This window comes from Gopherus flavomarginatus, chromosome 17 (genome assembly GCF_025201925.1).
Source record: "Gopherus flavomarginatus isolate rGopFla2 chromosome 17, rGopFla2.mat.asm, whole genome shotgun sequence".
Lineage (NCBI taxonomy): Eukaryota > Metazoa > Chordata > Testudines > Testudinidae > Gopherus > Gopherus flavomarginatus.
Genome location: NC_066633.1, coordinates 26,148,843 through 26,175,864, shown reverse-complemented (window position 1 = coordinate 26,175,864; position 27,022 = coordinate 26,148,843). Strand labels below are relative to the sequence as shown.

Here is a 27,022-nt window from a genome sequence, read left to right as displayed (position 1 = left end):
CGGCCCTACCCCCAACCTCGGCAGAGGCAAGACTTCACCAGACGACGAAGTAGAAATGGCTGACGTAGACAATCGGGCAACCAAGGAGGACAAAACCAGAGCTCCTCCAAGGCTCCCTCCGGCCCGAAACCTTCATTTTGAAGGTGCGCCCAAGGGCGCTGCACCAGTTTCCCTCACGGATCCGTCCCCTCCCTTTTCCAACCGTCTTTCGTTTTTCCTCCCTGCATGGTCCCAGCTAACATCCGACTGATGGGTCTTACGCACATTGCAACTTGGATACCATCTGCAGTTTGTTTCGCACCCTCCCTCCCGCCCCCCTCCCTCGTCCCTCTTCAGGGACACCTCTCACGAGCAACTCCTCCTTCAGGAGGTGAGGACACTCCTCGCCAAAGGAGCCATAGAGGAGGTCCCAGAGAGCGAACAGGGCAAGGGGTTTTATTCCCGTTATTTTCTGATCCTCAAAGCCAAGGGAGGCCTCAGGCCTATCCTCGACCTGTGGGAACTCAACAGATACGTGGTGAAGTTGAAGTTCCGTATGGTATCCTTGGGGACCATTATCCCAACCCTGGATCCTGGAGATTGGTACACCGCCCTCGACATGCAAACGCCTACTTTCATATAGCCATCTTCCCACCCCACAGACGGTTCCTTCGGTTCGTGGTCAACCGCCGCCACTATCAATTCACAGTCCTCCCATTCGGCCTCTCTACGGCCCCACGGGTGTTCACCAAGTGTATGGCTGTAGTCGTCGCCCACCTTTGTCACAGACGCATACATGTATTTCCATACCTCGACAACTGGCTGATCCGGGGATCCTCAGAGGCACAAGTCCTCAGCCACGTCCCCATGGTCAACAGACTTTTCGCGAGCTTGGGTCTAATCCTCAATGTAGAAAAGTCAACACTAATCCCCACTCAGAGGATAGAGTTTATTGGAGCCCTTCTGGACTCTACTCTGGCCAGAGCCGTTCTTCCTCTATCAAGGTTCCAAACCTTGAGGGTCATCATACAACGACTGCAGGCAGCAGCCTTGACCTCAATATGCACTTGCCTGACTCTATTGGGCCACATGGCGGCCTGCACGTTTGTCACAGGGTATGCGCGGCTTCGCATGAGGCCCCTCCAGTCCTGGCTCATCACTCAGTATCGTCCGGCCAGGCACCCTCTGGACACGATTGTCACCGTCCCCCAGGACATATTAGGCTCCCTGCAGTGGTGGCTGGATCAGTCTGTGGTGTGCACAGGGCTCCTGTTCCACCCGCCCCAGCCTTCGGTGTCCTTGACAACGGATGCCTCAGATCTAGGCTGGGGGGCCCATCTCGGAACCCTGCGGACCCAAGGCCGGCGGTCACCTCAAGAGCTGACCCTCCACATCAACATACGGGAATTGAGGGCGGTCCGCCTTGCTTGCCAAACGTTCCGTCAACAACTTCAGGGCCGCTGTGTCTCGGTGTTCACCGACAACACAACGACCATGTATTATATAAACAAGCAGGGCGGCATGAGGTCTCCTTCCCTGTGTCAGGAGACCGTGAGGCTCTGGGACTTCTGCATAGCCCACTCCATTCACCTCATCGCATCCTTCCTTCCCGGGGTTCGGAACACACTGGCGGATCATCTGAGCAGATCCTTCCTTTCCCACGAGTGGTCCCTTCGCCCGGACATCGCCCTTTCGCTCTTCCAGAGGTAGGGATGTCCCCGGATGGACCTCTTCGCGTCCCAAGGGAACAGGAAGTGCCAGAAGTTCTGCTCTTTTCAAGGCCTCGAACCGGGTTCGGTAGCGGACGCATTCCTTATTACGTGGACGACACACCTGTTCTACGCATTCCCTCCGTTCCCGCTCGTCCACAAGGTCCTTCTGAAGGTGCGCAGGGACAGGGCCCACTTGATCATGATAGCTCCAGCGTGGCCCCGGCAACATTGGTACTCCATGTTGCTGGACCTGTCTCTGGCCGACCCTGTCCCCCTGCCTCTTCACCTGGACCTGATCACTCAGGACCACGGCAGGCTCCGTCACTCGGACCTTCAATTGCTGCCCCTCACGGCGTGGCTCCTGAGTGGCTGACTCGACCTGAAATGCGTTGCTCTACCCCGGTGCGTCAGGTGCTCCTGGAGAGCAGGAAGCCTTCCACCAGAGCGACGTATTAGGCCAAATGGAAGCGCTTCACGTGCTGGTGTGCTAATCGGAACTTCCTTCCCACTGCAGTCTCCATCTCTACTATCCTTGACTACCTCTGGTCCCTCAAACAACAGGGCCTGGCGGTGTCATCTCTAAGGGTTCACTTGGCGGCCATTTCCACCTAGGAAGGGATGGCCGCTCGGTGTTTTCTCACCCGATGGTGACTAGGTTCCTTAAAGGTCTGGAGTGTCTTTACCCACAGATTCACCGCCCCGCGCCCACCTGGGACCTGAACCTGGTTCTGGCCCGGCTCATGTCTCCTCCCTTTGAGCCTTTGGCAACTTGCTCTCTTCTCTACTTCTTCTGGAAGACTGCCTTCCTGGTGGTCATCACCTCCGCTAGACGGGGGTCGGAGCTCCGGGCTCTCACGGTAGATCCCCCGTATACTGTGTTCCACAGGGACAAGGTGCAGCTGAGACCGCACGCAGCCTTTCTCCCCAAGGTGGTCTCGGCCTTCCACGTCAACCAGGAGATCTTTCTCTCTGTCTTTTTCCCGAAACCCCATTCGTCCCACAGGGAGCAGCAGCTTCACTCACTGGATGTCCGTAGGGCACTCACTGGACGTCCGTAGGGCGCTCGCCTTTTATATAGGGCGAACCAAGCCATTCCGCAAATGCCCCCAGCTCTTTATGGCGGTAGCGGAACGTGTCAAAGTGTTGCCCATCTCATCTCAAAGAATCTCATCGTGGGTGACGTCCTGTATCTGAGCCTGTTATGACTTGCCTCCGGGCCACGTGACTGGGCACTCTACCAGGGCTCAAGCCTCATCGATGGCTTTCCTCGCCCATGTGCCCATCCAGGAGATCTGTAGGGCAGCGACCTGGTCCTCCGTTCATACTTTCACTTCCCATTATGCCCTGGCCCAGCAGTCCAGAGATAACGTGGCCTTCGGCTCCGCTGTGCTCCATGCCGTGACTTCTCACTCCGACCCCACCGCCTAGGTAAGGCTTGGGATTCACCTAACTGGAATGGATATGAGCAATCACTCGAAGAAGAAAAGACGGTTACTCACCTTTGTAACTGTTGTTCTTCGAGATGTGTTGCTCATGTCCATTCCACACCCGCCCTCCTTCCCCACTGTTGGAGTAGCTGGCAAGAAGGAACTGAGAAGCGGAGGGGCCGGCAGGGGTATATATCAGGCGCCATGGCGGCGCCACTCTAGGGGGCGACCTGCCGGCCCGCTGGAGTTGCTAGGGTAGAAATCTTCCGACGAACGTGCACGCGCAGCGCGCACACCTAACTGGAATGGATATGAGCAACACATCTTGAAGAACAGTTACAAAGGTGAGTAACCATCTTTTCCCTGCCCTCCCTGATTCCTGCACCACCCATAACCCCTTCCCCCACACCCCCATGCCCCTCACACATCCCCAACCCTGACTCCTGCCCACCCTGACTCCTGCCCCCCATATCCCCACCTGCATTGCTAGCATGAAACAGGAGCTGTTCCAGGTAAGTGCTCCATACCCCAACCACCTGCCCGAGCCCTGAGCCCCCTCCCACACCTTAACTCCTGGCCAGACCCTGCACTCCAACGTTTTTAATTTTTTTTTTTTAATAAAGGGCTCTTATCCAAAGTGCTTTACAATAGCTAGCTAACAGTACAAACAATATTTGGAAAGATCATTAAGTGGTGCAATGAGACGCTCAGCAATTTTCAAGTGGTCTGTGGAAAACTCAGACTACAAAAACAATCAAGGTACCTCACTTTAGCCTCATTTACTTCCTATTACCTATAGGAGGAGGATGAAGAAAAAAAAATGAAAAATGGGGGTGGGAGGAAAACGAGAGAATGTTCTTTTTCTTGCCTGTGTCCCAAGGAGGGATCCCTAAAATGGAGCTGAGCACAAGGCCCCACTTACGCTAAATCCGCCACTGAACTTCCTTCTCTGGATACTCCCAGCCAGCATTCGAGGACACACGGACTGTCTGTGTGATAAGTAACCCTGGACCAGCAGCTCTGACTCCAGCAGCCTGCTCGTTACATGCCAAGCATAATTGTGGTCTGGGTGGAGAAGGCTCAGGGTTTGAGAGGTCAGGGGTAGGAAGCTTCTGCTGATTATGCTGCACCTAACCCTCAGTTTTACTTGAGCAAACAGGACACTGTGTGATACGGCTCCTGTGCTCTTTTCCCAAAGTGTTCTGCAGCAGGGGAGGGTCTCTGGTAGCGTGTGTGTCACTGGCATATTGGGGTGATTCTGAAACAGGGCAGAGTAGAGGTGGCACTGGGGGCTGGCATGAACCATCTCTCTTCTTTTCCCCTTCCAAGAACAGAGGGGACAGGAACCCTTACCCAGCGAGGTCACATTCTCATAGTTCTCCTGCATGACATCCCTGTAGAGGGCTCTCTCAGTGGGGTCCAGCAGAGCCCACTCTTCCCTGGTGAAATACACAGCCACCTCCTCTAAGGTCACCGGCCCCTGAAAGAGCAAGAGTCCAACACTCAGGACCTGCTGCCCCACTCACAGCCCCCGTATACATGGGGGACAGGAGACAAACAGAAACTCTGGGTGGATTGCAGTCAGAGTCCCAACCCCACCCTGCTCAGAGCATCCAGGAAACACCACGGGGAGAGGAAAAAGAGAGAGCCCCTCCTCTCTCCCAGCAGGGCCATCACACACCTACTAGTCACAGACTGATTCAGGAGATGGAGCCCCTAGCAGGGTCCAGGGACAGTTCCCTGGTAAGAAGCCCAACACCCTCCCCATTCTGAAGAGCTGGATATGAAGGGATGGGAATCTCCCCTCAGCCTCACTGGTGGGTGCCCCCTTCATATCTCACAGCAGCTGCTGGTTAGTCAGGTCGGGCTCCAGCACTATGAGTCTGGTCAGTTTTCCCAGCCCCATGGAGCTGGGTTATTTTCTGCTCCACAGACTAGAGCATTTCCACCGCCAAACCGCCTGGGTCTCTTCCTAGAATCTAGGCCACTTATTAACTAACTCCCAGCAGGTTTAGCACACCCCTGTCCTCCTCCCTTTCTCCACCCTGTGCATTTCCTGCAAACCAGACTGTGCAAACCTTCCCATCTCCGGTGTATTTGCTGTCCCTCTCCCTCCTGGAGGAACCCACCAGCAACCCCCTGATAATACCTACCTGAACTGGCTCCTCTGCAGCCATTTCTCTCCCCTGTCCAACGAGAGGACGGGATGAACTGGAGCGAAACATGGACATTATTCCGCAGCCTGGCAGAGTGAGAAGGGCAATTGTGAAGGTTTCAGAACAGGCTTTAATTCATTTCACAGCATGATTCCCCCGGGCCCTTTCCCTGCAGACAGACACCCTAGAGTCTGCCATGCTGAGAAAGGCTTGGTCTCTTTGTACAGTGTAGACCTGGCCTCTCCTGCCAAGCTAAGCTCACAGAGACATGTTTAACCTCCCTTCTCCCTCCCCCCATCCCATAACAAAGTCTCTGAACACAAGGCTAGAAAAACGCAGAATCAAAGGAGTCACTGTGGGGGATTCCCTCAGACACTGACCCCACGGCAGCCACACCCCCAGGGCCGTAGCAACAAAGAACATGGCCCCCTCCGAACATATGTCCGGGGCCCCTTACAATGCAGAAACTGGAATACGGTATTTATTTTATACAATATACAGGGTTCATATTATGTATACATAGGCCTACAGTGTACATGTATTCCATATTTATGCAAAGCGCTTCTTTCAAGCCTTGTTCTCCGCAAATTGGTTAATCAATGCGTCATAGTCCAGAGATCTGGCAATCTTGTTTTCGACTGAGATAACTGCAAGCGCAGAAAGCCTGTCATCTGTCATGGTTGAGCGCAGGATATTCTTGATCAGTTTCATTCTGCTGAAGCTCCTTTCAGCACCAGCGACAGTAACTGGTGTAGTCAGAAGAATTCTCATGCAAATGCAAAGATTCGGATATATCTCCTGAAGGCTGTTCTTGTATATGTACGTTAAAAAATTGTTTGCCGTGACAAGTCCTCTCTCTTTCTCGATGACATAAATAAAACGATTTAATTCCCTTATGAGTTCGTTGGCATCAATGTCTCCCATTTTTCTTTCAAAATTTTTGCTGTGATTTTCCAGTTCATCTTCTCTGTGACACTGCTTCAGGCTGTTAGTGTTGTACAGAAATCCAAACAACTTATACCACTCCATGAGTTGGTCAAATCGTGATGAAACAGAAGATATGGCCTGATCAGTGAGAACAAGAAAGAACTGCGATTTGAATTTTTCTTCGGCAGAAAGACGGCTCGAATCATCAGCACATTCGTAATCAAACATTCTCTTCTTACGTCGCACCCTGATTTCTGGAAACACCTGCTCAATACCCATATGCTCTGCTATTTCACGTGCATTTGTGACCACAGAGTTATATCCTGTATTTTGATAGTCTTCCAAAAACTTCATTGTAGCACCGACTTCTGCCTGCAGTATGTCAATTGACACATCTGGTGACTGAATTAATTTGCTGGTTTTATTGACGTGAAATAGTATATCGTACCACGTGTACACAGTCAGAACAAAAGGCCACGTAGTAACATGGTCTAAAAGTGCACCGGCTTCTGTTGCTGTATTGCCATCTTTCTTTTCGAGTGCATATTCTCGCAAAGATGACAAAGCATTGCACAATTCTTCAAGGTGATAACGCAATGGCTTCACAGCAACGAGTGTCCGATAACCCTTTAACAGATATTAGCATATGTTCTTGAAGTATATCCCAACGTGAAGGTGAAGAAGAAAAGATAACGTATATTCTGTTAATAAGACCGAAAAAGTCAACGGCATATTTCGATGACTTTGTCGCGTCTGAGATCACAAGATTCCAAGTGTGAGCTCCCCATGGTACATACAAGGCATGGTCATTTATTTCTAGCATGCGGGCTTGAACTCCTTTATTCTTTCCTCTCATATTTGCACCGTTATCATAAGCTTGGCCTCTCATGTCAGCAATGTCTATTCCTAAGTTGTTTGCCTTTTCAAGAAACGCTTCCAATAAGCCCTCGCCAGTTGTATCATGATCATTAAGAAAACCACAAACGCTTCACGAATATTGACACCATCTTCACCGTTGCATTCAACAAAGCGTAACACCACAGACATCTGTTCTTCATGTGACACATCGGGAGTACAGTCCAAAATAACTGAATAATATTTTGCTTTTTTAAGCTGTGCTATGTTGGCCTCTTGAATGTTACTGGCAACAAGTTGAATCAGCTCATTTTGGATCTGTGGACTGAGGTACTCAACATGTGTTTCTGCCTTCTTAATCCTCTGTAAAAGTTTGCTGAGGACAGTATCATACTTTGCAAGCAATTCAAACAATCCCAAAAAGTTGCCATTCGAAGGATCGCCGAGCTTTTCATTACTTCCTTGAAATGCCAAGTTTCTTTCGGATAAGAAAATAACGGCATCAACCATGCGTTTGACAACATTTCTCCAGAAATCTCTTTCTTTCAGAAAAGCCTGCAATTCGAGTTGGTCAATAGATGTATGGTTTACTATGCCTGACCGAAGGTCAAACCATTTTTCTGAACTGAGTACATTAACCATGAACGTCTTATTTTCTCACCATTTGCCATGGTTCGATAGAAATGAGTACTTGTGAACCTCCGTCTTTCCTCATTAAATGGAAATTCGTAACTTTCATTCTGCTGCGGTAGGTCACGTGCAACAATGTCACACACTTGCCTGTCCGATATTATAGACGGCCAATCTCCTGGATCATCAGTCAGTAGTTCAGATTCAGATACTCCTTTCCCAGCAGCAGCTGGAATATCTGTCACAGTTTGTTTGGTAGAACAACTGGCTTCACCTTCGACCTCACTTGAAGCACTTCTGGATACGATTCGTCACTGCTAGCGCTGTCCGTTTCATGTGCCTGTACCTGTACATTGGATTGCAGCGCAAAATACGTTGACAACTTTGGAATTTTCTCAAGTTCCTTCTCGGCATCTTTTGCTGCCTTTTGTTTACTAGCTCCGCTCTTATACATTCTCTTAGACATCACAAAGCACGCTTCTGCGTTGGAAACGATAAACTAAACAACTAAATTAATAACATTTATCCACCGACCGTCATTATGAACCCAAATACACATTCTTTGAATGGGTCCAACTAAAATTCGAAACTGACCGACAGACAACTGATGTAGCCAATAGCATTATGATGTACCATAATGGCTTCACGGTTTTGTCAGTAAAACCGACATGGATTGTGCAATAGTGTCAATAAATGTCACTTACCTAGTTATACCTTACATTTTTTTTGCCACTTTTAGGGGCCCCCTTCCAAGCGGGGCCCCCTCTGGTCGGAGGGCGCTCACTACACCTCTGCACACCCCAGCAGGGGGAATATGGAGTCAGGAACTGGATTTTCCTCTTGTCTGATTCTCATCTTTTCTACAGAAAAGTGACTCTACCCAGGGTGCAGCAATACATCTTTCTGGGCAGATTAGAGATCTGGAAATCTCTCTCCAAACTCTTCTCTCCCATGGCCCCTTTCAGTCTCTTTCTCCTTCTATCTCCTTTTCCCTGTCCCCTCTCCCTGCCCATCTGGTAGGAAAATCCTATTCCTGGGTAGTTTGCTCCCCCATGGCTGGATTTTATCCTGCAATTGCTAATGGGACGAGAAATGAGGGGGGTCTGTTTGTGTGGAGTCATTTTAAGGCCAGACTCCAGCATTTTCCCTTCGTTTCTTTCAGTTACTTGGAATGTCTGGCTCAGAAATTAGTATTAATAAGGTCCAGGGCTGCCCTAGGGGGTAGGACCAGCTGGAGAAAGTCATCCCCTGGGCCGGGCAGAGAAGAAGCTTTAATTAAGGTCACTTCCCAGCACAGAGCCCCACTGGGGGAACAGCAGCTGCCAAGCCTGATCTCCCAGATCACAATGGAGGCTGCAGCGTCTGACCCAGAAAACTGAACCCCAATATCCTGAGCAGAGAAGGACAGAGCATCTGAGCAGCTTCCCTCCTTTAGCTCTCTGGGGAGAGCAGCTAATGAGAGCCCCTCCTCACAGGGAGAAATGCTGATCTCATTTGCCCCACTGTCCATCTGGAGTCACTACTTGTCTTTCCATACAGTGACTCTGGATTAACAATGGTCTCAATGACACCAGAGTTCAGAAAGAATGAGTCCAGAATGCTGTGGAAAAGACCACTGTGTGGCAGTTCTGACCCCCTTCCCATCTCCCTCACCCCCCCAGATCGAGAACAAGGAGTGGGGGCACAAATTTTCTAAACGGAACCAAAAGTTCCTGCAGTCGTCAAAAGAGGAGAAAAGCAAAATCTGATTTCACACTCACAGTGTTTGATAAGTGGACAGAAAGTTAGCACAGTGACAGGGCACGTGACTGGGGAATGCCAGGCAGTGCTTGGAGCCAGGACTTTGGCACAAGTTGTTCAGAGAGAAGGATCATTGTTAGTAGAAGTTCCCACAGCCAGGGGCCCACCAGATATTCCCTGGGATCCAACCCCCAGAGTCCCTGGCAGGGACCCCAGATACCCCTCAAAGCCCCACCAGCCAGGGAATCCCCACCAGACCATGACTGTCAGGTTGGGAATCCCAAAGTGTTCCCCCCACCAAGAGCCTCCAGCAGCCAGAGACCCACCTACTGGGAACTCAGTTCCTCACTGCCTGCCTAGGACCCCCACACACACCACCGCCAGCAGGATCTGCCATGCCATTTGTCTGGAACCCCCTCCTCCACCCAGCAAGACCCCTTGATGCTTTACAGTGGGACCCCTCACTCTGCTTCCCTGGCATTCCCTGACCTAGTGCCAGAGATCCTCTTCCCCAGCTCTGTGCACTGGGCATTGCAACGATCCCAGGAGCCAGTGGGGGAAGCTCAAACGGAGCCCCTGGCACAGAATCAGGCTCCCTCTAACCCCCTGTCCCACCCCCCCCAAGAGACACCCACCCCCACGGTTCTGAAGCCACCAGGCCCCCAGCGATACCCACCTCCAGGACCCATAGCCTCAGGGATGGGCACATCAGAACCACCACCCCCGAAAACCCCAAACCTCCACAACCCACCAACCTGACTAGGGTACCCCCTGCCCAGCCACCCAGAGGCCTCCCCCTACCACAATCCCCCTTCAGCTGCAATCTCCCCACACAGACACCTTCGCCGCCCCTGCAACAGTGTTACCTCACAGAGTGTGAGAAGTGGATAGAAAGTTACCACCACCCCTTGCTGGCCAGTCACACAGGCAGAGGGAGCCCTGGGGGATGCCTCTTTAACAGGACAATGGAAGGCCTGGAAGGCAAGAAAGGTAAGAAATGTCCGTGGCCTGTCACTAGCAAATAATGGCCACCATGGATCCACCCCAGAGGTGGCTACAGCTTAGCACAGGGGGAATCAACCCCTCACACAGACCCTTTGCCATGGGGTTTGGGATACTTCTGGACCCCGCTGCACTCAGAGTGACCTCCTCATCCTGTGCCAGCTGGAGAAAAGAAAAGGGTCCAGCCAACTCTCCCGTTACCAGCTGGGAACCACTGATCCCCAAACAGGGGGAGGCCTCTGGCTTTGACATGTATTAAAGATGTGGCTGGTCTCTTTCATCGGCAAACATTTTAACAGAGATAAAGGGGGGAAGAAATGGTTCTCAAAGGAGAGGGGAAAGATCAACACTGGGAAATTTAACCCGCTGCAACCTCCAGGATGGAGAATAATTCAGGGCAACAGTTTTCCTCCAAGAAAGGAGAAGTTGCTGGGATTGAGGAACATGAATTTGTATCAGGGGTGAGAGGCAAGTGGCACAAACAGGGACAAGATTCAATTAACTCCTCCCCCTTCCCCCACTCACCACATCCCACCCCCGGGAATTTCCTGGCAGCACAGAGACAGTTCAACCCCCCGCTGCGCCCCACTGACCTTCCGCCCCTGCAACTCCGACTTCTCCCCCGCACACGGCGTTCTGCGGGCAGCCCAAAGCCCTTTGAAACCTGGCCCACGGCCGCTGATTGCCCCCTACCCGGACCCCTGCCCAACTGCCCCCCAGAACTGCCACCTCCTAACACTGCTGGTCCTTGTCCCCTAATACCCCTCTCTCAGGACCCCTGCCCCTAACTGCCCCTTGGAATCCCAGCCCCTATCTAATCCTCCCTTCTCCTTGTCCCCAGCTGCTTCCTCCTGACACCCCCCCAACTTTCCCCCAGGACCCCACCTGCTACCTGTCCCGATAAACCCCTGGGACTTCTGTGCCTATCCAACTGCTGCCTGTCTCCTGACTGCCCTCCCGAACCTCCGCCCCATCCAACCCCCCCTGGTCCCTGTCCCTTGACTGCCCCCCAGAAACTCCTACCCCTTCTCCAACCCCCAGCCCCCTTACCGGGCCACTTAGACCAGCGTGTCTGGCTCCATGCAGCTCCAGACACATTGCTGCCATGCTCCCCCCCACAGAGCCCACAGCCGCCCCCCCCCCCCAGCATCTGCCTTCCAGATTTGAACACCTCAAAATTCAGGAGTGCTCAAGCTCAATTTGGGCAGCTGTTACTTCATTTCTCCCAAATCAAATATACTGATCCACTGTAACCTGCTGTAGAAAAAGTAGGATAAAATTGACAAGAAATGCTTATTACAGGGGTCAGCAACCTATGGCACGGGAGCCAATTGTTGATGGCACGCGGCTGCCTGCTGGGACTCCACATGTCATTAAAAATCCTGCCGATGCGGCAAGCCCCGGGGTCCGCGGTCAAACGCCAGAGCGCTGGCCGAGCGCAGCAAGCCGCCAGCCCCTCTCCTACCTTCCCCCAGAGCCCTGCCGCTGCCCGCTGGGGCTGCGCGCTCCCACGGGACAGCGTTTGGCTCCGTGGGAAGGGAAAGACGCTCCCCACTCACCCGGAGCCCTGCTGCAGCACGCACAGCGCTCTGAGGGGCAGGGCAGAGCAGGGCTGTTTGCGGGGGGGGGTTGCGGCGAAGGCAGGGGGCCGGCTGAGCGAGAAGCCTCATGGTAAGGGGGCCGGCTCCGGGGCTGGGCGGGGGGTTAGTTAAGGGATGGGGGCAGTCAAGGGACAGGGAGAAGGGTGGGTGGGATCCCACGGGTGGTTAGGGGGAGGGTCTCCGGAAGGGGCAGTCAGGGAGCAGGGGGGTTGGATGGGGCAAGGGAGTCCCGGGGTCTGTTTGGGGGTGGATAGGGGTCAGGGCAGTCAGGGGACAGGGAGCAAGGAGGGTCCTAGGGGAGCAGTTAGGGTGGGGGGGGGGTCCTCTGGGGGTGGTGGTCAGGGGACAAGGAGCTGTGGGGGCTTGGATGAATCGGGAGTTCTGCAGGGGGCTGTCAGGAGGCAGGCGTGTGGAAAGGGGTTGGGGCAGGCAAGGACCGGGGGGAAGTGTATGGGTCCAGAGTTCTGGGGGTCCTGTCAGGGGGCGGGGAGCAATTAGATAGGCGTGGGAGTCCAGGGGGGTCGGTCTGGGTGTGGGGGTGTGGATAAGGGTTGGGGCAGTCAGGGGAAGATAAGGAGGGGGTTGGGTCCTAGGGAGGCAGTCAGGAGATATGGGGCAGGGAGGCTTAAATAGGGGGTGGGGTCCCAGGAGGGGGTAGTCGGGACAAGGAGTGGGGGGGTTGGGGTTTTTGGAGGGGCAGTCACTCAGCCCTCTGCCCTGAGCCGAGCCCCCCCACACACACCCCAGCCCTCTGTCCTGAGCCCTGCACCCCACACACCCCCAGGCCCCTGCCCTGAGCCCTGTACCCCCCAGCCCTCTGTTGACTCCTTGACCCCCCCATGACCCCAGCCCTGACTGGCACCCCCACACATACTCAGCCCCCCTACCATGAAACCAGCACCCCACTCACATGCCCCCAGCCCTCTGCCCTGACTCTTGCACACCCTACTTTCCCAGCCCCGCCCCCACATGCCATGCACCCCACACCATCCCCATCCCCACCCTGAGCACCAAACAGGAGTCACATTCCCACCTGCACCCATGCTGTGCCGAGTCTTCATTTATTCACTCTAATTTAGGGTTTCGCGGGCCGGTCATACACTTTAATGTTTTTTAGAAGGTCTATCTCTACAAGTCTATATATTATATAACTAAACTAGTGTTGTATCGTAAAATAAACAAGGTTTTCAAAATGTTTAAGAAGCTTCATTGAAAATTAAATTAAAATGTTGATCTTACGCCACCGGCCCACTCAGCCTGCTGCTGGTCTGGGGTTCTGATCACCTCGGCTGGCAGTGGGCTGAGTGGGGCTTGCGTCCGGGACCCCAGACCGGCAGCAGGCTGTGCGGCTCAGCCCACAGCTGCTCAGGGGTTCCATCCACCGTGTCATGGTATAATTTCCCACTCTGAACCTTAGCGTCCAAAAGATGGGGTACCAGCACGAATTCCTCTAAGCTCAATTACCAGTTTAGTACTTGTAGCGCTGCCACCAACCAGGAATTCCAGTGCCTGGTACACTCTGGTCCCCCCAAAACCTTGCCCAGGGACCCCCAACACCCAGACCCTCTGGATCTTAACACAAGGAACCCTTTCCCTCACCGTTGCCTCTCCCAGGCTTCCCCTCCCTGGGTTACCCTGGAAGATCACTGTGATTAAAACTCCTTGAATCTTAAAACAGAGAGGAAAATTTACCTTCCCCCTCCTTCTCTCTCCCCCTCCCAGAGTCTCCTTGAGAGAGAAAGTAATCCTAACACACAGAGAAATTAGCCTCTCTCCCCCCCTTCCCTCCTTTCTCCCCACCAATTCCCTGGTGAATCCAGACCCAGTCTCACACCAGAATAAAAAAACAATCAGGTTCTTAAACAAGAAAAGCTTTTAATTAAAGAAAGAACAAAGGTAAAAATTATCTTTGTAAATTTAAGATGGAATATGTTACAGGGTCTTTCAGCTATAGACACTGGGAATACCCTCCCAGCCTAAGTATACAAGTACAAAACAAAATCCTTTCAGCAAAATACACATTTGAACTCTTTCCAACCAAATACACATTTGCAAATAAAGAAAACAAACATAAGCCTAACTCGCCTTATCTGCCTAGTACTCACTGTTCTGAACTTATAAGAGCCTGTATTGGAGAGATTGGAGAGAAACCTGGTTGCACGTCTGGTCCCTCTGAGCCCCCAGAGTGAACAACAACCAAACACTAACAGCACACACACAAACTTCCCACCCTCAAGATTTGAAAGTATCCTGTCCCCTGATTGATCCTCTGGTCAGGTGACAGCCTGGCTCACTGATCTTGTTAACCCTTTACAGGCAAAAGAGATATGAAGTACTTCTGTTCTATTAACTCTTAACTATCCGTTTATGACACGCCGGCTCCTGCCAGCCGGGATCCCAACTGCCAGACCCGCTCAGCCTGGTGCCCGTCTGAGGTCCCATACAGTGGGGACCTACCTTCTCCCTGGTTCTGGCCCACTCTCTTCCTCTCTCTGCACTGAGCTGAGGGTGGGAGTGGACCAGGGTTAAGGGAGAAGGGTCTGACCAGGAGCTAGAATGAAGGAGGGGGGATCAGGCTTGGGGCAGGAGGTTTGGGTGTGGGGGCATTCACCTGGGCAGCTCCCATGTGGTGTGAGGGGTGCAGGTGGGAATGTGAGTGGTGGTGCAGGGGCTCCGTTTGGTGCTCAGGGTGGGGGTGGGGATGTGCAGGGTACATGGGATGGGGGGGCTGAGGATGTAGGGGGTGCAAGAGTCAGGGCAGAGGACTGGGGGCATTAGGGGGTGCAGGTGTCAGGGTAGGGGGCTGGGTATGTGTGGGGGTGCCAGTCAGGGCTGGGGTCATGGGGGGGTCAAGGAGTCAACAGAGGGCTGGGTGGTACAGGGCTCAGGACAGGGGCCTGTGGGTGTCTGGAGATGCAGGACTCAGCGCAGAGGGCTGAGTGTGTGGGGAGGGGGTCAGGGCTCAGGGCAGAGGGCTGAGTCACTGCCCCTCAGAACCCCCAACTCCCCCACTCCTTGTCCTGACTACCCCGTCCTGGGACCCCTGCCCCTTATCCCCTGACTGCCCCCCTAGAAACCTACCCCCTACCTGTCCCCTGACTGCCCAAACCCTTATCCACACCCCCACACCCAGATAGACCCTTGGACTCCCACGCCTATCTAACTGCTCCCCACCCCCTGACAGGACCCTCAGAACTCCAGACCCATACAACCCCCCCCACGCTCCCTGCCTGCCCCAACCCCTTTCCACACCCCTGCCTCCTGACAGGAACCCTCAGAACTCCTGACTCATCCAACCCCTCACAGCTCCTTGTCTCCTGACCACCCCCTCCAGAGACCTTCCCACACCCTAACTGCTCCCCCAGGACCCACCCTTCTCCCTGTCCCTTGACTGCCCCCACCCTTTACCCAACCCCCCCCCCGCTGGCCCCAGACCTGACCCCCTTACTATGAGGCTCCCCACTCAACCGGAACCCTGCCACCGCCGCCCCTGTGCGCGTAGACCAGCCCTACCCTGACCCTTAGAGCGCTGCACATGCGACAGCAGGGCTCCAGATGAGCTGGGAGCGTCTTTCCCTCCCCACAGAGCCAAACGCTGCCCCACAAGAGTGCCTAGCCCCAGCCCCCAGAGCGCTGCGCGTGCAGCGACAAGGCTCTAGGGGAAGGCAGGGGAGGTGGCAGCGGCTTGCTGCGCTCGGGCCAGCACTCCGGCCTGGGACTGCGGACCCCGCAACTTGCTGCATTGGCAGGATTTTTAATGGAATGCGGACTCCCAGCAGGCAGCCACGTGCCATTAAACATTGGATCGCATGCCACCTTTGGCACGCGTGCCATAGGCTGCCGATCCCTGAAATAAAGTATCACCTCCCCTCCCCCAACCTTCCTTTTTGGCCCACCGCTGTTCTGGTGGGATGGCACTGGGGGAGGGTTTACTTCCGCAGGGCTGGGCAGCCCTGGGGCGGGGTGTTTCTACAGAGCTGGGAGGTTTCGGCCCTCAGCTGTTTTCTTTGGAGTAACGTGGCCCTTACCGCTTTACGAGTTGTGCAGGTCAGCATAAGGTTTCTCACCTATGTTGATTCTCTGATGTTTGATAAGGTGTGAGAGCTGATTGAAGCTTTTCCCTCAGAGCATGTGTAAGGGCTTCTCCCTTGTGTGGATTCTCCAATGTGTGATAAGGTTTGAGCGCTGATTGAAGCTTTTCCCACACTCAGAGCATGTGAAAGGCGTCTCTCCTGTGTGGATTCTCTGATGTGTGATAAGGTGTGAGCGCTGTTTGAAGCTTTTCCCGCACTCAGTGCAAATGTAGGGCTTCTCCCTTGTGTGGATTCTCCGATGTCTGATAAGATTTGAGTACTCACTAAAGCCTTTCCCGCACTCAGAACATGTGTAGGGCGTCTCTCCTGTGTGGATTCTCCAATGTGTGGTAAGGTCTGAGCGCTGTTTGAAGCTTTTCCCGCACTCAGAGCACGTGTAGGGCGTCTTGCCTGTGTGGATTCTCTGATGTGTGATAAGGTTTGAGCGCTGATTGAAGCTTTTCCCGCACTCAGAGCATGTGTATGGCGTCTCTCCTGTGTGGATTCTCCGATGTGTGATAAGGTTTGAGCTCTGTTTGAAGATTTTCCCACACTCAGTGCACCTATAAGGCATCTCTCCTGTGTGGATTCTCTGATGTGTGATAAGGTGTGAGCGCTGTTTGAAGCTTTTCCCACATTCAGTGCACGTGTAGGGCTTCTCCCTTGTGTGGATTCTCTGATGTGTGATAAGGTTTGAGTGCTCACTAAAGCCTTTCCCACACACAGTGCACGTGTAGGGCTTCTCCCTTGTGTGGATTCTCCAATGTGTGATAAGGTTTGAGCGCTGATTGAAGCTTTTCCCACACTCAGAACATGTGTGGGGAGTCTCTCCTGTGTGGATTATCTGATGTCTGATAAGGTATGAACTCCAATTGAAGCATTTCCCGCACTCATGGCATGTGTAACGTGTGTCTTCCGAATTGATTCTCTCACTTGAAATAAGGTCTGAGAAGCTACTGAAGTTTTCTTCTGACCTCTGCTCAGTCTCACAGGCTTTTGCTTTTTCTAGGCGCGCACAAATCCTGGAAACATTCCCTTTGGATCTTCCTGATAATGTCCCATGTGCTTCTACTTGCTCAGCATCTTCCTGCTGAGGTTTCTCCTCCTCGTTATCACTCACCATCCCATCACCTGATGGGAGACAGAGAGAATCCAGACGTAGATCACTCCCTGCGCCTGAGAGAAAGGAAATCTCAGAGAGAGGAATGGAAAAAGGGATGAACAATCCAAAATGGGTGGGAGAGATCAAACCTATCTGGAGCTGATTTTCCCCAAGTCCCTCTCCAGAGGAGAGAGGAAGGGATTGGTTTTGGTCTGCATCTCACCAGAACTCTAAGGGGAAACCGAGATTGGGGAGGGACCTGCTGCCAGTTGTTAGTCAGGATATGTGGTAAGCCATGAGTGACATCTACCTAATGATTCCACATCTGCAGGGAACAATCCTGAACTTGGGAGAGCTCACAGGGTCTTTGTAGGGCATCCCAAATGTTTCCTGTATTCACAGACAGTTCTTGAGTTGGTTTAACCACTTCCTCACCTGTGTAGGCAGCTCTCGGGAGCTCTTCTTTCTCAAAGACTTGGAGATCTGGGACCCACAGCTCTTTCCCTCGTTCCAGCTGCAAAATGACATTAGGTTTGGAAACTGGAAACTCTATTCAGGGCAAAGAAAAGAAGGGAGGTCAGTGGAATTGGTGGGATACTTGTTACAAAACATATTCCATCCTTTTAAGCCCAGCTCATTTTTAAGCAGTAACATCCCAAGGCCAGCTTCCTTGGCTCAAAGTGCCAGGAGAGTTATATTTATAATAAATCATATTCATTACCTTAGTGCCTAGGGACCAACTAATAGTGGGTCCCCACTGTGCTAGGCAAAATACAAACAGAGAATAGTAGATGGCCCACGCCCTGAAGAATTTACAATCTAAATAGACAAGACAGACACAGAATGGAGGAAGGGATAGAACTCACTGTTAGAACGGAGATATTCAGGCCTGCCTGTAAAGCCTAGACTTTTAAGAACTTACAAGTATTTTTATCACTTAGCTAGTTACAGGAGTATGAAAAGAAAGAATCAAAATCTCAGTCCGCCTGCGTGTGGGCCTTCTCTCACTAGACTAGTCTGAGGACTTGATCTTAGGCTAAGGCAGTGGTCCCCAAGCTTTTTCGTCTGGCGGGCACAGGACGATGAACCACCAAGGATTGTGGCCGGCGGACAAGCATCCGCCAAAATGCCGCCGAGAAGCGGCAACATCAAGAGGCATCGCCGCCGAAATGCTACTGATTTTCGGCTTCATTTTGGCGGCGACGCCTCTTGATGACGCTGCTTCTCAGTGGCATTTCGGCGGATGCTTGTCCGCCGGCCACTACATGGGTGCACATAGATGCCCTGGAGGGTGCCATGGCACCCACAGACTCCATGTTAGAGACCCCTGGGCTAAGGCCTTTGTCTAAGCAGCAGGGGCAGCCATAAGCTGGGAAGCAAAGGGTCACATCCTGACATCTCAAACCAGTCACATTGGAATAAGGTGGTATTGGGCTCTTAGGAATACAATCCTGTCCAGATAGTGCCCAACACCAACAGATAAAGAAACAGCTCTTAAGATGGATAAAGGAAACTTAGTTTGACAGCATCCAGTCTGGCAAGAAATCACTTATCAATGGCTCCGGCTGTGAAACCCTCATTTCTGTATTGTTCTATCTTTATGGCCCCCACTTTTCTGTTGTTTATGTGTCTGGTTCTCTAATTGTTTCTCTCTTCTATACAATTAATTGTGCTAGGTGTAGCTGAGACTATTACTATATAAACTGGGGTCAAACAGGAGGGGGAAAGGAAATTGGAATCATGTTTGTTAAGTGGGGGGAAGGAAAACAGGGACACAGGCAAGGTTCTACGGTGTCAGAGATGGGAAGGGGCACACGGGGTAAATGCTCTTTGGCATCACAGATGGGAAGGGAGATACAGGGTAAATGGTCTGTGGCGTCAGAGCTGGGAAGGGGAATGTGACAGGCTGGGTCACAGAAACCCCTTGGGACTGCCACTTGATGTGCTGAGACTACCCCTGAGCCCATTTTCCCTGCCAGCTTGGGATTTCAGTACTGTCTTGTTGAGCCAGACACGCCAGCCTGCTGCAACATAGACCCAGGTCTGAACCATGTCTCCCCAAAGCTGCAGACTTAACTGAAAACAGTTTAAGAAGTGCTCCTCTCTCCAGCAGGTACCCAGTTCCCAATGGGATCCAAACCCCAAACAAATCCATTTTACTCTGTATAAAGCTTTTACAGGGTAAATTCATAAAGTATCCACCTTCTCTAACACTGACAGAGAGATATGCACAGCTGTCTGCTCCCCCAGTACCAATTACTTGCTCTGGGTTAATTAATAAGCAAAAGCGATTTCATTAACTATAAAAAGCAGAATTCAAGTGGTTCAAGTAATAATAGACAGAACAAAATAAATTACCAAGGGAAATAAAACAAAAACACACAAATCTAAACCTAATACACTAGCAACTGAATACAGATGATAATCTCACCCTCAGAGATGTTCCAATAAGCTTCTTTCACAGACTAGACTCCTTTCTAGTCTGGGCCCAATCCTTTCCCCTGGTACAGTCCTTGTTCTAGCTCAGGTGGTAGCTAGGGGATATCTCATGACTGCAGCCCCCTTTGTTCTGTTCCACCCCTTTACACACCTTTGGCACAAGGCGTGAATCTTTTTTCTCTTTGGTCCCTGTCTCCTTCTAAATGGAAAAGCACCAGATTTAAGATGGATTCCAGTACCAGGTGACATGGTCACATGTTCTGTGAGGCCCCTTCTTCCCGGCCTGACTCACAGGCAGGCTTGCAAGTAAACAGAGCAATTGTCCTAGTTGACGGGAGCCATCAAGATTCTAAACTTACATTAATGGCCCACACTTTGCAATGTCACAGGGGACACGGGGTAGACAATCTGCGGCGTCACAGCAGGGAATGGAACACTATGGAACCGTCTCTATTGACAAATAGAGATAAGCCCAACTGGTGTGAAGGGCTTCAGAATATGCTTGCTTGGAAACTAACCCCAATAAACATTGCATTCTCCGTGTTTCAGATTTCTGGTCATTTCCTGCTTGCTGTCTGCGTGAAAAGAACCAGAGAAGCGGGAGGGTGAAGGGACAACACTAACAAAACTGACATGACCTGATAACTAAGAAGTAAATCTTTAAGGAAGGTTTTGATACACTTTGGAACAGATCGGGGATTCCCACGAGGACTGATGAGAGGGCCATGGTAAATACACACTTAGATCCTTTTCTTCGTTTTATATCTTATCCCCATAAGGCTTACCCTCTGGCACACTGTCATGGATCCATAGGATCTGTGCAGTGCCTGGCTTTTAAACAGTCCTTGGGAGGTGCCCCTTATGTGTGCCAGACTCCCAAGGGCTCTCACTCTTCCACAAGGACAGGCCATGTAGCTTCAACACCTGAGACTGAGCCTCTGGCTTCAACACTCCCATTTCACCCTGTGAGCTCTGCCAGCAGGTCCAGCTGAACTACACTCCGGTTCAGAGACTGTTCCTCAGCCATGCTTCAATGCACCTCAGAAAGTTCTTGCTGTGACACTGGGCAGACTTTTAAAATATAGCAGGATTTATTAGTCAACCGACACACGGCACTGGAAAGTCCTTTCATTAGCACAGAGAAGCAAAGACGACAATATAGTCCATACTGACCAATGCCCTTCAGCTAAGCTGCTGTAGAAAACTGTTTTGTTTCCTCTCACTTTGCCTGTCCATTTGTCTTCGCTCCAGTAGAACTCCCTGCATCTGCAAGCCCAGTTCTTCCTCTTCCCAAGAACATAACAAGTCCATCGATGCTTCACTCAGCTAAGTGGAGATCCTCCCATGGACAGGTGACAATTATTTCCTTGTCTCTGTTGGGTATTCCACTGATGCAGGTTGGTCCCAGCCAGTCCTTAATGACCCAGTCATATCACCCCATGACAGCTATGTGACAACACACCTCACGTTTCCTGCTCTTTACAATCATAGCAATACCAATCACAGCAGGAAATGAGGTGTGTATTGGCATCATACAAGTATCACCAAAAGTCCCACCTCTATCTCAGACACACTGCTCACGGCCCCTGGAGAGAAAGCAAAGCACAGGAACTGGACGTTAGTCCAGCAAACACAGTGGAGGACAAGCTGCAATCCTCACACACTGGTCAAAAAGGAGAGGCATGCGGGTCCCTGCCCATAGAGAGGGGCTGGCTAGAGGCCTGATAGCTGAGGGGCCATTCCTTGAGTAGATCATGGAGGCAGGTGAAAGGCTTAGCTACCCCTGAATTGTGACATTGCAAAAGCACATTTTGGGGAATTAGGAAATCCAGTGACTCAGGTGTAATGGGAGGGAGAATTAAACTCCCCCAGTGTGTGGAGAAGGCTGGGGAATTAAACACTAAAACTCAGGAGCAACAGCCTCTAATTCTTCCAGAAAAGGTGACTGTAAGAAACAAGAACTGGGCCACACAACCTCAGAAGGGACAGGCCAGAGATCCAAAGAGTCTGGAGGGAAGACAGCTTGTGGCTGCTGCAGATGGGGAGAGGAGGACACAAGACTCTCTCCAAACTCTCACTCCCATTGACCCTGACCTGATTTTATCATCTATGACCTACTCCCATGTCATCTGGGTAATTTTATGCTCGCTAGAGGTAAACATCTGAGTATTGCTTATTAGCTTGGAACATGCATGGAGAGGCAAGGAGGTGAACATAGATAAATGGGTTATTAAGCTTTCTACAGTTAAGGGCCTTATATTAGGTGGAGGCTTTGTGGAAGAAGTTATGCTGAAGTCAGGGATTTACCTGAACAGGCCTAAGGAGAGAATCCCAGGTCAGATATTTTGCACCTTCATTTTGACAGACTAAGGAGTAACTACAAACAGGTGCAATACGCCACAGGATTCTGAAAGAAGGAAGTTTGGGGCAGGCTTTAGCAATTAGGTTGCTATGCGCTATCTGAGCAGTTGGACACATTTATATATTGGAATTATTAATAATTAAGTGATGTAAATCAAGAGTATTAAGGCTTGATGCTAAATGATGGACTTCCCAAAGGCCACATATGGGTTGGGGCAGCTATTGACGTTCCTGTAATCAGAGTAAAGGAGCAGATATGGTATATAGCCAATCTATTACCATAAGGAAGTGGATAAATTACCTCTCCAAGTGACCATTTCTTTCATTTTGTCGGGTCCCTGAGACAGTGTAAACTGAAGCAGGGCCTCCCTTCTGATGGCCTCCCTTGCCCCTTGATCTTTGTTTCCAATGGTGTCCATAACTTGAAAGTATGCACAGTGCAAGACCCTCTTTACTATACTGATCTTAGTCTAATTGTTACGTGTATTGATCCTTGCCTATGATTTCAATTATAACTGTCCGTATGAAATCAAGTTTGTGTGTGTTTCACCAAATTCCATCTTCTCAGTTAACTTTGAGGAGCCATGTACAAGGGCAAGTTGTATCCCAACATGTAATCTTATAGGTGTAAAAATTATACGGGCTACACTACCACCCTGTGATGATATCAATATTTGCGCCTGGGTAGTGGCAGTGCTATCGGAGGGAGGAATGCAGCAAGCACTCAGGATCAGTGGCCGGGGTCGCTGTGCATAGAGATGGGGAGGTTATATGGGGTGGGAGGTAATGAGTGGGAGAGGGTGGTGAAGAGTTAAAATAGTATTTGGGGGAGGAACCGTATAATGAAGTGAAACTGAACAGAAAGAAAACTGGAGTGCAGGCTCTAAAGCAACAAGGTTTGAGTAGAGATTCAGGGTTAAAGGTCTGGGATCCTCCACAGCTCTAGATCCCCAAAACTCTCCTCCCTCCCACTGATCCACCCAGCCCACTTCCTGGGTGCCCTTCCTCCACACTCCCCGACTCTTCGTCCCATTACTCTCAGCCGGCACCACCTCCCGCCATCTTGGGAGCTTCTTGTGTTCCCTCCTCGTCTCTTACTAGCTCCTTCTTAGTTCTAACCCTGCACACACCCTCCCCATGTCCTGGCACCCCAGAATTAGCTACTCTCCCCTTCCTCTCCTCCTCTCACACGGCTCTGGTCTCCTTTCACCGTTGGGCTCTTGAATGGCAACATTATACTCACTTCTATCGAAAGAGGAGCTCATCTGACTGTCACACAAGCCATGCGTCAGTCACACACCTATTTACTCAGTTCAGAATTCTACAGGCAGCATATTTTCCTTTTTAAAAGATTTAATTTTCAATAATTTTTAAAACATTTATTTATAATTTTATTAATTAATTTAAAAACAGTTATTAATGTAGTTATTAATGTAGCCAATAAGGATACATTAAATGCAATTTCAAAATGACTGATGACAAATGTCTAAAAATTATTCTAGTGGGTGGGAGATAAGGCAAAAAAAGGGGGGCAAGGAAACTTGTCAAAACTTGGATGATGAATAAAGGTATAAATAAAGGTATAAAGTTATTACTGCTCAGGTTCTTCAGAGACCCCACAGCTTCTAATAACCCAGGGGACAGAACTCCTTACCCAGCGAGGTCACCGTCTCATAGTTTTCCTGCATGACACCCCTGTAGAGGGCTCTCTGTGTGGGGTCCAGCAGAGCCCCCTCTTCTCTGGGAGAATACACAGCCACCTCCTTGAAGGTCACCGGCCCCTGAAAGAGCAAGAGTTCAACACTCAGGACCTGCTGCCCCACACTCATGGGGGAGAAGAGCCAATCAAATGGAAGCTCTGGGTGGCTCACAGTCAGAGTCCAACCCCCACCCCGCTCAGAGCAGCCAGGAAACGCCATGGTGAGGGGACGAAGCGAGAGCCTCTTGTCACGACCTTGCACTGATAATCAAATACGTAGACTGGTGCCTAGAGGTGAGAAAAATAAGATAGCAGGATAGCCTATGTATAAACAAAATGCAGCTGTTGCTCATTATTGTCTGTATTATTGCTTGTTATTGTCTGTAACAAAGATATAAGTGCTTGCTGTAATTGTTTACCTGTTGAGAGACCTGTCCGGGACTGAGGCAACCCTGTGTCCTAGGGCACTCCGTCTCTCTATTGCAATTACTTGAGAAATAATAAAGTATTTGATTTTGCTGCACCCAAAGAAAAAGCGAGAACTGCGTTTTTCTCCGACAGAGGGAATGAACAGAACAGGTAACCAACAAATGATCCACCCCATCACCCATTCCCAACTTCTGGCAAACAGAGGCTAGAGACACCATTCCTGCCCATCCTGCCTGTGACACTGGCAGATGAGGTGTTAGCTCTTGCAAAAGTCCCCATGTCTTCACTGAACAGAGACAAACACACAGTGGAATCAGTCTGACTCACCTGTGTTAGTATGGTTAAAACAGGTATTAGGACTACAAGAATGTGTTTACACTTTATTGAATGCTTGTGAGTTGCTGCCTGGGTTAATATCTGACTACTGCATTGTGAGCCTCTGTGGCTCTGTAAATTACCAGACAGGAGAGAGACTTTACCTAGGTGAAGTGCTGATTGGCAACCGAATGCATTACACCCTGTTTGGCAGGAAAGGTCCATCAACACCAGATAGACTATTATGCAATGTTAAAGATGACAAAAGACTGTTGTTGTGCTCTTGACTTCCCATTAGCAGCTCAGAGCACATGGCAGGAAAGGGATAAAAAACCCCATACAGAACGAACTGATTATCTGTATGCTGCTTGGACTCGGGGGGGGGGGGGGCAAAGTTTCAAGACATAAGCAAGAGATCCCCAGCTGATTAGCCTGGGTTAGTCCTAAGGAAGATATAGGGCTTGCTTATTATAGAAGCTTAATTTAAGACTGTAACTTCTCTGCATCTATAGGATTACCTGCTTTAACTTCGTAAACAACTCTCGTTTCCTTTTACATTAGTCTTAATACAGGTTATTACAGGACTGGCTACAAGTATTGTCTTTGTTGTGAGATCTAAGATTCAATTGACCTCAGTAAGTGACTGGTCCTTTGGACAAGGTCAGGTTGACAAAGCCCTGGCTGGGATGATTTAGTTGAGGGTTGGTCCTGCTTTGAGCAGGGGGTTGGACTAGATGACCTCCTGAGGTTCCTTCCAACCCTCATATTCTATGATTCTATGACTGGCAGTAACCTGAACATTGCTGTGATTCATGGGAAAAGGCAGTGGTTCTGAACCAGGGGACCTGGGCCAGCTGGGGGCCACTAGCAGGTTTCAGGGCAGGCGCCAAGCAAGGCCAGCATTCGACTCACTGAGGTCCAGGGCAGAAAGCTAAAGTGGAAGAAAGTGCCCGGAGGACTCAGGCAGAAGGTTGAGCCCTGACACACTACGGGTTTAGAGGGTCTCTGCCAGTCAGGAAGGGCCAGCAGCGAGGGAAGACTGGCAACTGATGGTTCGAGGGGTGAAGAGGTTTGGGATATGGTGGGGGAAGAAGCGTCTGGGACTGGATAATCTGGGGCTGGGCAGTCTCCATAGTGGACATTTGCTCCTCCTGTGCCTTTTCCACACCTTCTTGTGAGTAGAGAATGACCACCCTGTCCCCACCCCCAGAGCCAGCCGTGTCTCAGGACTCTCCCAAGTTGCACGCACTAGCTCTCTCCCCATTTGGGGTAGGGCTCGGGGCAACAAATTACCACCAAGATGAACCCAGCTGAATGCTGCTTGTTCTGGTGCCACAGGGGCCTCTGGTGGGTGAAAGGCAGAACTGTAGCACTTCTCAGGTAGAATGTATTTTCTTCAAGCCAAAAAAAGTAATTCTGCGCTGGATGTGAATTCTGTGCATACGCAGTGGTGCAGAATTCCCACGAGCAACTCACACCTGGCACAAACATAACCTGCTCACTCCCATCTATTCTCCCTATGTGTCGAGTCCCAGAGCTGAGCTGCTGCTGTCATTAATGCACACAGGCTTTTACTCCTGTTAGTGCTAGCAAGACCCAATCCAGTGACAGGACTGGACCCTTATTCTCCTATCACATGGGACAGTCTCAGCTGAGGGGGAGGTGAGATGGGGAGGGGTTACAAAGGGGAAAGTTGTTGTACCCATGTAGGTCCCAGGATAGCAAAGAGATATTTTTAATTGGTTCTAAAAAAATTACCTCACCCACCTTGTCTCTCCAAGAGATCTGAAAGTGGCACAAGGAGACAAACAGGAAGACAGAGCTCAGGACTCTAAACCAAACATTGCAAAGCCCTGGAAGAAACTACATTTCCCTTCTGCCCCTGGGTATGTTTGTATCCTACATGAGGGACCACCCCATTCCCCTCACAGCAGCAAAGGGAGACTGCAGCCAGCCCCAGATGGTCTTTCCCAATCCTAGCACGTTTGTTGTGACAAAGTTTGCGTAGGTGGGTACACAGGCCGGGTACAGCTGGACCGATCTGCAGATTGGAAAGTCAGGGCGACTCTAGCACAGCTTGGGGGCTGTGGGCAGGGGGAGCAGTTCTGGAGCTGGGCCTCTGTCCTCTCTAGCTCCCATGGCACATGGCTCTGGCAGCATCAAGTGGGTCCATCAGGGCAGGGGAAGGTTGGGGTAGTGTCTGAGATCAGGGTGAGAACTGGAGGGGGGTCCATGCTCAAGAATGGGGGATGGAATTCACCTCCCCACCTCTCTGCAGAGCTCAGCAACTAGGGCCTTATCCAGTGAAGTGAATTTCACTCTGGGTGACTGTCATAAACAGATAGCTAAGGGTTAATGTCTCTTTCACCTGAAGCACCTGACCAGAGGACCAATCAGGAAACCGGATTTTTTCAACTTTGGGTGGAGGGAATTGAGTGTCTGAGTCTTTTGTCTGTCTGCCTGTTTTCTCTGAGCTTTGGAGAAGCAGTTTCTACTTTCTAGTCTTCTGTTTCTAAGTGTAAGGACAAAGAGATCAGATAGTAAGTTATATGGTTTCTTTTCTTTGGTATTTGCA

General features: G+C 50.9%; 1 protein-coding gene across 4 annotated transcripts in view; it reads right to left on the bottom strand.

The window, feature by feature from the left end:
- LOC127036058 (zinc finger protein OZF-like) overlaps window positions 1-27,022 on the bottom strand; it is a 167,822-nt gene that overhangs the window by 23,839 nt on the left and 116,961 nt on the right. The window contains exons 3-7 of one of the 4 annotated variants that reach the window (XR_007770000.1): window positions 23,659-23,785; window positions 17,640-17,753; window positions 16,097-17,278; window positions 10,293-10,400; window positions 5,272-5,360 (exon numbers count right to left, since the gene is read on the bottom strand). Coding sequence is in view for 1 of the 4 variants with exons in the window: in XM_050926528.1 (XP_050782485.1) it covers window positions 16,152-17,278; window positions 17,640-17,753; window positions 23,659-23,785 (1,368 nt within the window). In the remaining 3 variants the exon portion in view is untranslated. Of the gene's footprint in view, window positions 1-5,271; window positions 5,361-10,292; window positions 10,401-13,884; window positions 17,279-17,639; window positions 17,754-23,658; window positions 23,786-27,022 lie in introns of those variants that run through there. The other 3 variants (XR_007770001.1, XR_007769999.1, XM_050926528.1) reach the window with 3 other exon arrangements.